Source organism: Chelonia mydas, chromosome 5 (genome assembly GCF_015237465.2).
Source record: "Chelonia mydas isolate rCheMyd1 chromosome 5, rCheMyd1.pri.v2, whole genome shotgun sequence".
Classification (NCBI taxonomy): Eukaryota; Metazoa; Chordata; order Testudines; family Cheloniidae; genus Chelonia; species Chelonia mydas.
Genome location: NC_051245.2, coordinates 86,242,590 through 86,256,939, shown reverse-complemented (window position 1 = coordinate 86,256,939; position 14,350 = coordinate 86,242,590). Strand labels below are relative to the sequence as shown.

Sequence of the window (14,350 nt, the reverse complement as noted above, 5' to 3'; positions counted from 1 at the left end):
ACATATACATCCATTATTTCACAAATTCATAGATTTTTAAGGCCAGAAGGGACCTTTCTGAACATCTAGTCTGACCTCCTATATAACACAGGACATCTCAGTATCAGCTCCTGCTTCAAGTCCAATAGCTCTGGTTGAACTAGAGCGTATCTTTTAGAAAAACATCCAATCTTGATCTGAAAATTGCCAGTGTTGGAGAATCCACCACAACCCTGGGTAAGTTGGTCCAATGGTTAATTATTCTCACTTAAAAGTTTGCATCTTATTTCTAGTCTGAATTTGTCTAGCTTTAACTCTTCCAACCACTGGTTCTTGTTACACTTTTGTCTGCTATATTGAAGAGTGCCCCTATTATCAAATTTCTGTTCCCCAAAAAGGTACTTAAATAGTGTGAACAAACCATCCCTTAACCTTCTCTTGATAAGCTAAATAGATTGAGCTCCTTAAGCTTATCACTACAAGACATGTGTTCCAAACCTTTAATCATTCTCAAGACTCTTCTCTGAACCATCACCAATTTATCAACATCCTTCTAGACCTGTGGACACTGTATTTGAGCAGCAGTTGTACTGTAGTGCAAGGAGTCTCCATTTATAATTAATCTGTAATGGAACCTTCACTTTGTTGTTCCATTGCTCAAAACCTCAGGTTTTCAAAAGGCACCCTATATTAAACAGAAGTACCTTCATTATTCAAAAGACACTACTTATGTTCCGGCGAGAACACAGCATCTTAACAAGCCAAGAATTGTTAAACTGGACATAAATGGGACAACAGCAAGGCTGGTAGGTCCAAACTTCACACTTTTTTTTAAATCAACTAGTATGTCAATACTCCAAAAATCCCCTAAAATGCTAGTAAGCTAATGTGGGAATAGGCAACAGGGGATAGATCACTTGATTTACCTGTTCTGTTCATTCCCTCTGAAGCATCTAGCACTGGCCACTGTTGGAAGACAGGATACTGGGCTAGAGGGACTTTTGGTCTGACCCAGTATGGCTGTTCTTATGTACATGAAATGAAGACAGGAAATCAGCAAAGGTAAGAAAACATTTTAATTTCAAGCTTCACTGGGAAGAGACATACTGGAGCATCTCTCCTCTGGACTGTCTAGAGTTTGTAGAGATTTCTTATATGCTATAGGAAAATGAAGACCAAGGTTTTAAAAGAATGGGTGCCTACAGTCCAATTTTTAAATCTATACTTAGATGCCTAAGTAAAAGACTTGGTTTTCAGAAGTACTGAGAGACCCAAGCAGCTCCTACTAATCTCAATTCAGAACCTTTGAAAATCAGGTATTTATTTAGGTGACTAAATGGGTGCCTATTCTCTGCCTAAGTCTTCTTTGTAGACTACTAAAGATCTTAGCTAGTTAAGATTAATACGACAATTGCATTTTTAACAGTAGGATGGCACCATTTTCTTCATTTAGTGGATGGACATTTTTAGTCTGAATTTTCTTCCTTAATAAAAGATAAGTCTTTCTTTTTTGATGGTAGGGTTTCCAGCTATAGGGGTGTGCCACCTGATCAAGAATTGACAGCACTCCAAGGACTCTGATTATTGCTTGGGTATTTTTCTTCCTTAACTTTAGAGCAGATTCTTACTTTTTTGGGTGCTGTGGTGAGGCCAAAGTAGCAGCAGCCTGAAAGGCTTAGCTTTCATGTTTAAACATGAAAGCATAGAAGATTGTTTTAAACTATGCTTACCACTCTAGGATATTACATTTTGGACCCACTTTTTCCATCAGCAACTAAAGTTTTTAGTGTGCTACCAGAGTAATTATTCTTGCTGGGTCAGAGTTCTCTACACAAGCAAACTCCACAGTGACAAGACTTACACAAAGGGAGAGGAATGTGCAGTGTATTTATCAGGCAAATTTCTCTTACTTTATCCAAAAAGTTGAGGTGTTGGGGGTCTTTTTAGGGGTAGGGAAAAAAACACCAAAAAAGATCATAAATTCAAAGTGAAAAGACAGTTACCTTTTCCATAACTGGTGTTCTTCGAGATGTGTTACATCTATTCCACAACAGGTGTGCGTGCTCGCCACGTGTACCGGTGCATGAAGTTTTTCACCTAGCAGTACCCGTAGGGGAGTGCCCCGAGCGACCCCTAGAGTGGTGCCTCCATGGCGCTCCCCCCACCCTCAGTTCCTTCTTGCCAGACAACTCCGACAGAGGGGAAGGAGGGCAGGATGTGGAATAGACATGAACAACACATCTCGAAGAACACCAGTTACGGAAACAGTAACTGTCTTTTCTTCTTCAAGTGATTGCTCATGTGTATTCCACAATAGGTGATTCCAAGCTATATCTGTTGGAGGTGGGTAGGAGTTCACAAATTGTCGGGACAGAGCACAGCCCCGCCAAACCCGACATCTTCAGTGGTCTGGTAGACGACTGCATAATGTGAGGTGAACGTGTGAACTGAAGACCACGTGTCAGCCCTGCAAATGTCCTGAATGGGGGATATGGACTAAAAAGGCAGCCGACGAGGCTTGTGCCCTAGTCGAGTGTGCCCTCACAATCAACGGCGGAGGGATTCCTGCCAGGTCATAACAGGTACGGATGCATGAGGTGCTCCAGTTGGAGAGCCATTGAGTGGAGATCGGCCAACCCCTCATGTTTTTGGCTGGGCTATGAACAGCTGCAAAGACTTCCTGAACGGCTTAGTCCATTCCAGGTAAAAGGCCAGAGCCCATTCCACATCCAGCGTGTTGGGTCAGCGCTCCTCTCTGGATGCATGAGGCTTGGGGCAGAGGACTGGCAGGAAAAATGTCCTGACCCACGTGGTAGGCAGAGACCACCTTTGGGAGGAATGAAAGATGTGGACAGAGCTGGACCTTATCTTTATGGAACATCGTATAAAGGGGCTCCGAGATCAGGGCCATGAATTCCGAGACCCGTCTAGCAGACGTGATTGCCACCAGGAAGGCTACCTTCCACAAGAGGTGCGACCAGGAGCATGTAGCTAACGGCTCAAAGGGGGGACCCATCAACCGGGCCAGCACCAAGTTCAGGTCCCACTGCGGGACTGGGGACCTAACATACGGGAAGAGATGATCCAATCCCTTAAGGAATCGGCCAGTCATAGCATGGGAGAATACCACGTGCCCCTGCACTAGTGGGTGGAAGACCGATATGGCCGCCAAGTGCACCCTGACGGATGAGGGTGCCAGGCCCTGGGCTCTAAGGTGAAGAAGGTAGTCCAAAATGAGCTGGATCGGGGCAGCCACAGGGGAAACGCCCTGCTCAGCCACCCATCGGGAAAACCGAGACCACTTTGCCAAGTAGGCTCAATGCCTGGAGGGTCACCTGCTTTCCAAGACGACATGGTAAACCCCTTCCGAGCACATCCTTTGCTCCCAGCCTAACCATTGAGCAGCGACGCCGTGAGGTGGAGTGCCGCTAGGTTGGGGTGGAGAAGGCGGCCCTGGTCCTGGGAGAGCAGGTCGGGGCGGGACAGCAACGGCCACAGCGGGGCAACCGCCAGGCTCATGGGGGTTCCGTACCAATGTTGCCTGGGCCACGCTGGGGCAATCAGGAAGACCTGGGCCCTGTCCATCTTTACCTTTTCCAGGACCTTGCCGATCAGTAGGATCGGGGGGAAGGCATAGAGAAGCTGGCCTGACCAGGATAGGAGGAAGGCATCGGAGACAGCGCCCACTCCCAGCCCCGCCCAGGAGTAGAACCGGGGCCCCTGTGGATCTGCCGAGTCACGAACAGGTCCACCTGGGGAGTTCCCCACTCTTGGAAAAGTCCATGCACCACCTCTGGGTGTAGAGACCACTCATGCGGAGAGAAGTCTTGGCTCAGGCAATCCGCCCGCAAGTTCTGGGTGCCAGGTAGGTGGTAGGCAAATGTCGTGAGCTATACAGAAGTCCCACAGCCTGAGGGATTCCGGGCAGAAGAGTGGGCCTCACCTTGCCTGTTGATGTAAAACATCAAGGCCGTGTTGTCCATGAGAACCCTGACTACTCTGCCCTCCAGGTACGAGCGGAAGGCTACGCATGGCAGCTGGACCACCCTGAGCTCCTTGACGTTTATATGCAGGGCAAGGTCCTGCGCGGACCACAGACCTTGGGTCTGAACATCCCCCACATGGGCTCCCCACCCCAGGTCCAATGCATTGGACACATCTCCACCGACAGGGGCCTGCCCCTGAACAGGACCACATGGAGCATGTCCCCCGGGAGGGCCACCATTGTACGGAGGTGAGCACCGGCTCGGGCACCGTGAGGCCCTTGTCCATTCTGTCTTTGGCCTGGGAGAACACCAAGGCCAACCAGAGCTGGAGGGGCCTCATCCTGAGTCTGGAGTGGTGAACCACATATGTGCACGCCAACGTGACCTAGGAGCTGGAGACACGCTCTGGTTGTCGTCACGGGCAACCTGGTGACTGTGTCGATGAGCCCTTTCAGAGACTCAAATCTGTCCAGTGGAAGGGAGGCCCTGGCTAATGTTGCGTCCAGGACTGCCCCAATAAACTCTATGAGCTGTACTAGCTCGGGGTGGCACATGTGGACAGTAGGAGCAACACGTGATCTCACACCTGTGACTGGGAGCTGCCCTTGACCAGCCAGTCATCTAGATAGGGGAAGATCTGAACCCCACGACGTCCGAGGTAGGCCGTCGCAACAGACATGCACTTTGTGAATATCCTGGGAGCAGTGGACAGGCCAAATGGGAGGACTGTAAATTGGTAGTGCTCCTGCCCAGCCATGAAATGGAGGAAGCGCCTGTGCCCCTTGAATATATGAATATGGAAGTATGCGTCCTGGAGGGCGGCATACCAGTCCCTGGGATCCAGGGAGGGGATGATGGAGGCTAGAGAGACCATGAGAAATTTGAGCTTTACCATGTACTGGTTCAAGCCTCACAGGTACAGGATGGGCCTGAGCCCCTCTTTGGCCTTTGGGATAAGGAAATACCAGGAGTAGTACCCCTTGTGTTTGAACTCCGCTGGCACCCCTTCCACCGCTCCTAAGCCAAGGAGCTGCCCCACCTCCTGCTCTAGCAGGGCCTTGTGAAAAGGGTCCCGCAGAAGGAACAGGGGCGGAGGGTGGTTGGGCGGGGTAGAGGTAAACTGAAGGGTGTAGCCCGGGGAGACTGTTGAGGACCCAACGGTCCGAAGTCAGCCGCTACCACTCCAGGAGAAAAGCATACAACCGGTTGGAGAAGGGAAGCTTTACTGCTGGTGGATCCCTGGCATGAACGGGCAGGTCGCCCCCGGGCGTCCAGTCAAAACTGCCGTTTTCCCGCCTATTTGCCCTTGGAGGACCCAGGCTGGGGGGCAGATTGGGACTGCTTCTGTGGGCATTTCTTATAGTCCTGTGATTTTTTATAAGGAGGCTTGTATTTAGAGTGAGTGGCCTGGCTGGGAGCCTGCTGGGGCTTAAACTTAGGCCTAGCCAAAGCCGGAACATATAGGCCAAGTGTCTTTAAGCATAGCGCGGGAATCTTTCAGGTTGTGCAGTTTCACGTCCGTCTGTTCCGCAAACAGGGCCTTGCCATTAAACGGGAGATCCTGCAAGGAGTTCTGCACCTCACTGGACAGCCCAGACAGCAGGAGCCATGACGCCCTCCTCATGGACACCGTGAAGGCCGTGGACCTCACAGCTGTATCCACAGCATCCGATGCTGCCTGCAGGGTTGCCCTGGCGGCCGCTGTACCCTCCTCCACCTGAGCTTTGAACTCCTTCCTGTCATGCTCCTGGAGGAAGTCCTTGAATTTGGGTAGAGCGCCCCACAAATTGAATTCATACCGACCCAGGAGAGCCTAGTGGTTCGCCACCCTTAACTGGAAACTCGAGGACCAATAAACCTTTCTCCCAAACAAGTCCAGCCTCCTTGAGTCTTTATTTTTCAGAGCGGGTGCTGGTTGACCCTGCCTCTCCCTGTGGCTGATCAACTCTACCACCAGGGAGTTGGGAGCAGGGTGGGTGTACAGGTATTCATGTCCCTTGGCGGGCACAAAGTACTTCCACTCAGCCCTATTAGAGATGGGGGCAGGGAGGCCGGCGTTTGCCACAAGGCGTTCAAAATCTTTGCCACCCCTTCATGGAGTGTGAGGGCCACCCTGCCTGGAACCGAGGCTGATAGGATGTTGAAGAGGGAGTCCGAAGGTTCCTCCACCTCCTTGGCCTGAAGGTTGAGGTTTGATGCCACCCTTTCAATAGTTCCTGGTGGGCTTTAGAGTCTCCCTGCGGGACAGAGGGAGAAGGACCCATAATCGCCTCATCAGGGAAGGGTGAGGAGGCAGGCGCGACACTTTGCATGCCCACCGGTACCAGAGGACCCACCACCTGGTCGCCCTCCGGGCACAGCACCAAAGATGCATGTCCCACCAACTCCTTCCAGGGAGGCCGGGAAAGGGAGGCAAATGGATGTTCCGAGGCTCCGGTCACGAAGCAAGCCCCCAATGGGGGCTGCGTCGCGGGCCACGGTGCCCATTGGTACCACAGTGCCGGCCACGGAGCCTGGTTCCACAGCAGGCTGTTCAGCCTTACTGGCCTGTCCTATCGATCAACGATTACGAAGGGAGGCCGGGCTGGTGTATGACCTACCGCTATTCCTGGACCAGGAGGAGCGGTGGTGTCGGGAACGGTGCCGACCTTCAGACTGTGATTCCGAAGAGGAGGAACGGTACTGTCGGTAGCAGTTGCTCTGTGATCGGCTCTGAGAGGTGGATCCGCGACGGTGAGGCGCTGACGATCGATGCCCAGGACTGCAGGAGCGGTGCCATGGCGGGGTCCTGGAGCGAGATGACGAACGGAAAAACGTAGGCGCCCATGTTGCAACTGGCTATGGTAGCCGCTCAGAGACGAGGGCCTTCGGTGCTGTCTGTCTTGGTCTCGATGGGCCCGCTCCTCGAGGCGGAGTGGTGCCTGGAGCCCCTGTCAGTCGGAACACAGCCAAACAACCTGGTAGGGGTTGACGGTGACCAGCGTGGACTACGCGCAGGAGCGTCGTTGATCAGCGAATGGCATTGGGAACATTCCCTTGACCGCGAACAGTACTGAGCCGGGGGCGACTGCAGAGATCCAAGCAGTGGCTTGCCTCTGGACCGGGGAGCCAACGGTGGCAGTGCCCCTGGTACCGGCAGGGACATAACATCCTGGGCTGCTTGCAGGGCCTCCGGCATGGAGGGCATCCGGACATCTGGGGAAGCCTGCTCCGAATGGGCCAGGCTACTCCGCTCGACCTGAGTTGGAGGCCTGGAGGCTGATGGAGACCGAGGATTGCCCAACATGTGTCTAGCCTCTACCCGGGTCTTGCTCCAGTGCCGCGGCGGAGAAGCCTCTTCTTAGCCTTCTTGGCGTGCCCTGCAGACAGGGATTGGTGCCGACTGGTAGATGGCACCGAGGGATCGCCGCACACCGACACCGCGGTACCCGGTGCTGACTCGGAGCAGTGCACTGGAGTTGGAGTCAACGCCGACTCCATCAGAATAGCCCAGAGCCAAATGTCCCTTTCTTTCTTGGTCCGAGGCTTGAAAGACCTGCAAATCTTCCAATGATCGTTGAGATGGGTTTCCCCCAGACAGCATAAACAGTCCGCGTGCACATCACTCACTAGCATCGGCTGCCTACAAGTGCTGCACAGCTTAAAGCCCGGGGCACAAACTAAACTAAACTAAACTAATCTAACTACTTCAACTACAGGTACTACTACAATGAACGAACAAAAGTTCTAGAGGAAAGCTGCAGACAACCTGGAGCAGAGCAGTTCTGATGCACCTTCACTGGCGTCAAGAAGGAACTGAGGGTGGGGGGAGCACGCAGCACCCTTTATACTGTGCCATGGAGGCGCCACTCCAGGGGTCGCTAGGGGTGCTCCCCTACGGGTACTGCTGGGGAAAAACTTCCGGCACTGGTGCATGTGGCGAGCATGCACACCTACTGTGGAATACACATGAGCAATCACTCGAAGAAGAAAACTAGGTTTCTTTGGCAAGAGCTATTCATCAGTATGATCATTTTAACAGAAAAGGTAGTCAAAGGAACATCAAGGCATGAACATGCAGAAACCTAAAAGGCTACTGCAATCCGAGTGACAGAGAGGACAGACTATCTTCACAAAATTCTATTCAATAAAATATGAATTTTTCAATCATACAAGAGGGCTAAATTTGTAATTATGCATGACTGGAGTAAATACTGCAGGCCTACACCCACGGCAGACAGATTTTAGAAAAGATTTTTGTCCTGTTTTACTATGTTTCCTGTTGTACGCACAAAGTAGTCCATTAGCAAAACTAGATCTATTGCCAGAAATTGAAAATCCCAACTCCAGGTATTAAAGCAGTTAACACGGGCAAACTCATCTGTGGGGAAACTAAGCAATTTCATAGCCAGTTCCAGAAATCCAAACTAAAATGGAAGCTAAACCTCTCCAGATGCATATGCGATAGGCAAAGGACAAAAAGCACACTTTAAACAATGTAATTTGTTTTTAAAATTATATTTCAGAATATTTGGAGTAGCATGCAGAGAAGAAAACTTCAGAACTATGAACTGTCCTGCTTGTAATTGCTCTGCATCTTTCAAAGAGATATTGCAAGCCAGCCACACAATTACTTTATTTTAAATCACTCAAGGAATCTTTTCTTAGAAAAAGATAGAACAATGAAATTTTCCCTTGCAACAAAGCCAATAAGAAAGCATGCAGTTATGAAATATATTGGACAGAAAAAGTGAACTATTGTAGAGAAATGGAATGGGACACTTACACAGTGGCTCTTTCTCAGGGGGTCCTGAGGTTACTATGTTCTTAAACCATCTAGACTGAATAGCAGGCTGGGAAGAAGGGAGCCACAAACAATCCACCAGATGACAATGCTACACAGTGTAGAGACCAGCATAGCAAGGAGCCATCTAGAAAGGGTTGGGAGGGGGAGGAAAAGATGAACAAAAATTCAAACGGGAATGCTATTGGTGCATTTTAGCCAGTTACAAGTTTTTAAAAAAGCAAATGATCCTTTAAACTGGGCCAAGCATTTTCTCCTTTTCTACTGTTACAACAGTCATGCAACCATTTCATGTAGAAAGTTTTATCCATGTGTTACTTGGGACCAACTTAAACTAGGTTTTCTGAGAACCGGAAATAACCCCACATCGGCTTTCAATTCCAAGGAAAGTCTACTACACTATCTTAAAGAGAAACAAATTCTGAAATAGCTTAATACAGCAATAAACACTTGTTGCCCTCTCTTCAACCATATTAGCAATGCAGGCTGGTCAAACTAAACAGTCTCGGTGAGCCACTGGATTCACTACTTCTGCTTCACAGCTGTATGTTGTTGTAATATCAAAGCCATAACCATCTACTAAAAGAGCAAACAAACAGAATTATACAAAATATCCAGAAGGTGAGGGTCAATTGCTTTTCTACATTCAAAATTACAACTACTATTCAGTAGGTCATTACCTCAGGTACAACATATTTCTAACTATACCACACATACACAGGATCCATTCATCAAGGCACAGAGGATTTATGCAAGTAACACTGATAAACTCTAATGAGCATTACACACAAATCCCTTGTGCCTTAATAAGAAAATAATAGCCCTAGCTTTTAACCCCTCCCCCGCATTCTACCTTTTTGTAAACAAAGTGTTTTGTTCTCTGAGATAGTCTTACACTAAGGAAATACAAATCTCATTCTGCTTTCTTCCTATTAATAACCTTGCTGTTCAAATGAGGAGGCTTAATTAGGTGTAGGAGAATCTGAACTTAAAAAAAGTCTAATAGCTATTCAACCTGGGAAGGACACCCTACTTGATTAGGACATCAAGATAATATTTTTGTAGTATTGTTATTTTGGGAGTAACAAAATTGATTACATATTATCACTTAGCTTCTTGATGCAAATTATTTCACTATGTACTGCCACCACACGTGATGTAGGGTATTGGGAAGGGGGAAGTCAAACTCCCCAGAATAAAGGATTTAAGATAATTTTTTTCTTTCTAACCACAAAGTACAGTACATAAGGATACTATTAGCTTTAGCTCATTTACGTTAAGCTTATGGAAAGGCAACCTAGTATGTTATGAAAAATTTCTTTATACAAGCTTATTTTGATAGAAAGCCTATAAACCAGCAAAGAAAAAAAACATTTAATGAATCAATATGATGGTTATGTTCGGTATCATACAATGCATACTCATTCCAATAGTGATTCTGCAGATGCAGTTTGTTATGTGAGAGAGGGATAATGCTTATTTATTATGTTATTTGACTTTAGAAAAGTGGTCTTCTTGCAACTGGAGTGTGACGGAGGTAGGCACAGGCTGTGTTTAAGTTAACTATGTCAGGTGACTCTGGCTCTAGACCTAATTTTGCAAGATTTTGTAGTTTGTATTTTCTTCTTTATTCACAACATATTCTATGGTTAGCTAAAGATGTATTTTTGTTGTATAAAATCCTTTATTTACACTTAAGTTAAAATATTTATATTTTTATGCATTTATAAAAGGTACTTAACACCATTGTATCTAGGCAGCGAAGCAATATTTGATATACAGAATTAGCTGCCTATGGTAATGTAATGGAAAATACACTTAGGATATGGATAAGACAGACAAGTTTGGGTGTTTTAAAGATGTATTCCTTTACTGTTAGATTAGCGTATATTTTTTACTGCTATTTGGCTCCCTGCTTTCCTGATTCAGAAAGGATCACAATGTTGTTTGTCTTCTGTAGAACTCATACCATTTTTCTGTCAGTCCAGCCACAGCACGGTGATATGAAACAGAAGAGAGGACGGCTAAGTCAAAAAAAAAAAAAAAAGCAGCTGGCTATGGGTCTCAGAATGTAGCTCATAGGTGCAAAGACAACCAGGGTAGAGACTAAGTTTCCTTTACTTTTGGGCTCAGGAGGCATGGTGGCTGTGAAATGTACCAGTAATGATGAAGTAGATAGTAACAGTCCTGGCCATTGTCTCTCTAGTTTTGATAAAGGAGCAGAGAGTTCCCCTGCTGCTGCAGAGGCTCTTGTATTTCTCTCTTACTAGATGTGAAGGCACCAGGAGAACTATCTATCCTGCAACTGTCAGCAACAGATGCTAAGGTCAAAGGTAGATATGTCACTTCCTTTGCAGCTGATGTTGCATTGTCTACCAGAGACAACTAATAAGTAGCCTGTGGGCAATGCCCTCTTCCTGTAATCAGTGTCTTGGGATCATCATAGGTACACACATTCCCTTTTGAATTTATCCAGTGAGAGTTCTCTTGAAGTTTGACTACTCCTTGGCTAGGCAGAACTGCCCACAGGAAAATACCAGCAGTTCTTATAAAACTAGCAGCATCTAGGGAAGAATCTTCCCCCAGAAAGATGAAATCAATAGAAGTTAAAAGTAAAAAACATTTAAAAGAGAAATAGTTTAATCTTCTAATATTTATTTTATACTTATTTTAATAAATTAACTACACAAATTGAGTCAGTTGAACACTACACCTTATAGAGAATGACCTCTAATTTTTTTAAATACCATGATACTGAGTTCAAGGAAGTGTTTGTGTTCTAACAGACTGTGCTGTCAAGAACATGCAGATACACAACAAGGCTAGTAGACACATGTAGCATATACTGGCAGTGGGTCATTCTGGTGACAGAGGAAACGGATAAGAGAACGAGAAAAGTTGAATACCATTGTTTAGCCAAAAAATCAAAACAAAACAAAAAACAACCAACCAGTCACTAAACCTACAGTGAATTAGTGAATTCATACTTCCTTTAATCAATGTGAGCATAGCCTTTCCAATGAACCTTCAGAATGGGCAAAATGGAACACACTTCCCCCTCTCTCTTTTGGTATTTATACACACAAAAAGTTGACTTACGTTAGTGGAACTGTGGTTGCAGCCTTTGCCTGCCTTTTACTTTTCAGGGCACGAAGCTTATCACCTTGTGTTACACAGTTTGCATCATCTTCATCACTGTACTGGATAAGTAAACAAATTATAAGACAAGGATTTTAAGTTTTACCCATTAATATCGCAGTTTTATTTTAAAAATTATAATGCACACAAACTTCTTCAAGAACAAAATCTGCAGATGTAAATTAAAGCACATTTACTTGTATAAATACAATTATATCTTCCCTAACTCATAGTTACTGCATTTAAACGTGCAAAGCATTAACTCATGAGCTATTCAATCAATATACCACCTGACTTTGAAATATTGGAAGTATTTTCAAGTGTGCTGTTTAGATATAGCATTATCTTGGTTTCTATTCTTTCTTGGAATTCACATCTCTCTCTTTTCCTATACTTGGCTTTTAAAGACCACCACATCTCCTTTTACACTGGATGCCAGTGGCTAAACAAAGGTATCAGACAGTGTTCTAGAAGTCAGTTGTCATGGTAGGAAAAGGCATTTCAACACTAAAAAAAAAAAAAAAAAAAGGCATATTTGAAATAGAACAAGGATACTTCTGCTTGCGAACGTCAAAACCTTGATTTATGTCTGTTCTAATATTTACCTAGTGAATGAAAAAGTCTAAAATATAACAATATGCTCTTATTTCAACTGCAGCATGCACTTCCACCTTTCACACTTGCTGTCCATACCTTTTTGTCCTCAAATCTTTTAGTATGAAAAGGAACATAGCAAAACATACAAAAAGAATCTGACATCTTGAGCTTTATTGTACTCATAGCTTTGTCCATGTCCTAAGCGGTCCTCAACAGCAGTTAAAACATTTACAACAGCAGAACATTAGGACGTTTACCAGTTCAGTGTCTTTTCTGTTGGCTCTCCGGTTTTTTGCATCATTAATTGAAATATCATCTACTCCTGTGAGGATTTTTGTAACAGCAATTTTGCGATTTCCTTTTAACTTTGCACGGAAAATATCTCCTTCTGTCCAAAGTTCTGTCTGTTTCCTATTATGGAGTGGAAAAGATAACCATGTTATAACTTTCCAGAAATTAGCAGTGTTGCTTGCTTTGTTTTTAAAGGAACTAATTTCTAATTTTTCTATTAAAATACAGTTTTTAATTAGTTTTCCAAATTATTGATTCTAACACAGTAACAGTCTACTTACTCTACAAGGAAGTGCTGCTGTGGTCCAATTACTGAGCCGGGTCTATTTATTCTAATCCAGGCAATGGTTTCAGCAGCTGTCATCCTGTAATGCTTCATAATATAACAGGCTATAAGTGTACCAGTTCGGCCAAGACCAGCTGTGTAAGATACAAGATTCTTTTTATACACATATTTTTACATAGAGTTTAGTTTTAACTAAAATCTTAAGAACTAAAACTAAATCACTTGTATTGCTGCTTCTATGATTGACAAATATTTAATTGCCCATCTTACTAAATCTATCGCTGGCCAAACTTACATAGGGAGCAGTGTTTTCAAAAATTATGCCCAATATTTGTAATGTAACTTATTGTTTGAATAAAAGTATTACAATTTTAGGTTTAGAAAGTGACTTTCCAGTAAATCACAAATATGCTTTTGAAATCAAGCCTTTCAAAGTCAGCTGCTTTTTATGTACAGGAACAAATTATAAAGACAGTTGTCTATAGCACTATGCATCATAAAATACTTTAATATACAAATAAAATTTGCATATGAACATAATATTAAATGCTCAACTAAGAATATGAACTCAAAAATTGCCTTAAAGTAAGATAACTACCAACGCATCCCCTTATCAAGATCTATGGGGGGAAAAAAGACAGGCTTTGCAGTATGCCCTAAGGATAAACAAATCCAAGTCCCTGTCAACAGTCCTCTCCCAATTTAACTTGCCAGGGAAGAGGAGAGAGAAGTGTGTGAAGGAAGAGAAACTGGCTCCAGCTTAAGTGCCTGGACTGATCACAACTGCTGCCTGGGGTGAGAGACTGTTTGGTGATCAAGTCTCAAACTATTTAGGAATTTACTGATCAACAGCAATATCTTCAACTCTACCTAAAAGCGAATAGACAGACAAGGCAAATCATGCAGCACTGATATAAACAGGCTTGAAGGAATTAGATTTTTATTTTTCGTAATTTTGATGGATGAAATCAATGCTTAATCATTTTTTTCAATTTTTATCAATTTAAATGTTTACAGTTGTGCAAAGTCATAGGGGAGGAGGTCAGACAATTATTCAATGACAGTAGATATTGAGATTCAAAAAGTTAAAGCTTTATAACTGCCAGAACATCAATTGTTAATATCATGTCAAAACATCGTCAATATCCTTAAATCAAATTCTAAAGCTCTCAAGCAGCATTTTTCTTCCTTTGCCCATCTGTAAATTTCTATCATCATTGATGGAAATATTTTTTCAATGGTTTGAGTGAGTATAGCAAAATCAATGTTAACCAACATTTATCAACACAA

The 14,350-nt window shown here is 44.8% G+C and overlaps 1 protein-coding gene across 17 annotated transcripts in view; it reads right to left on the bottom strand.

Annotated features, from left to right (window-relative positions):
• CDC14B (cell division cycle 14B) overlaps positions 1–14,350 on the bottom strand; it is an 83,469-nt gene that overhangs the window by 19,004 nt on the left and 50,115 nt on the right. For 13 of the 17 annotated variants that reach the window (XM_037901706.2, XM_043547517.1, XM_037901700.2 and 10 more), the window contains 3 exons: positions 13,056–13,194; positions 12,741–12,894; positions 11,848–11,948 (listed from right to left, as the gene is read on the bottom strand). In XM_037901706.2, coding sequence (XP_037757634.1) covers positions 11,848–11,948; positions 12,741–12,894; positions 13,056–13,194 — 394 coding nt within the window. Of the gene's footprint in view, positions 1–8,730; positions 8,876–11,847; positions 11,949–12,176; positions 12,394–12,740; positions 12,895–13,055; positions 13,195–14,350 lie in introns of those variants that run through there. The other 4 variants (XM_037901703.2, XM_043547512.1, XM_037901704.2 and 1 more) reach the window with 2 other exon arrangements.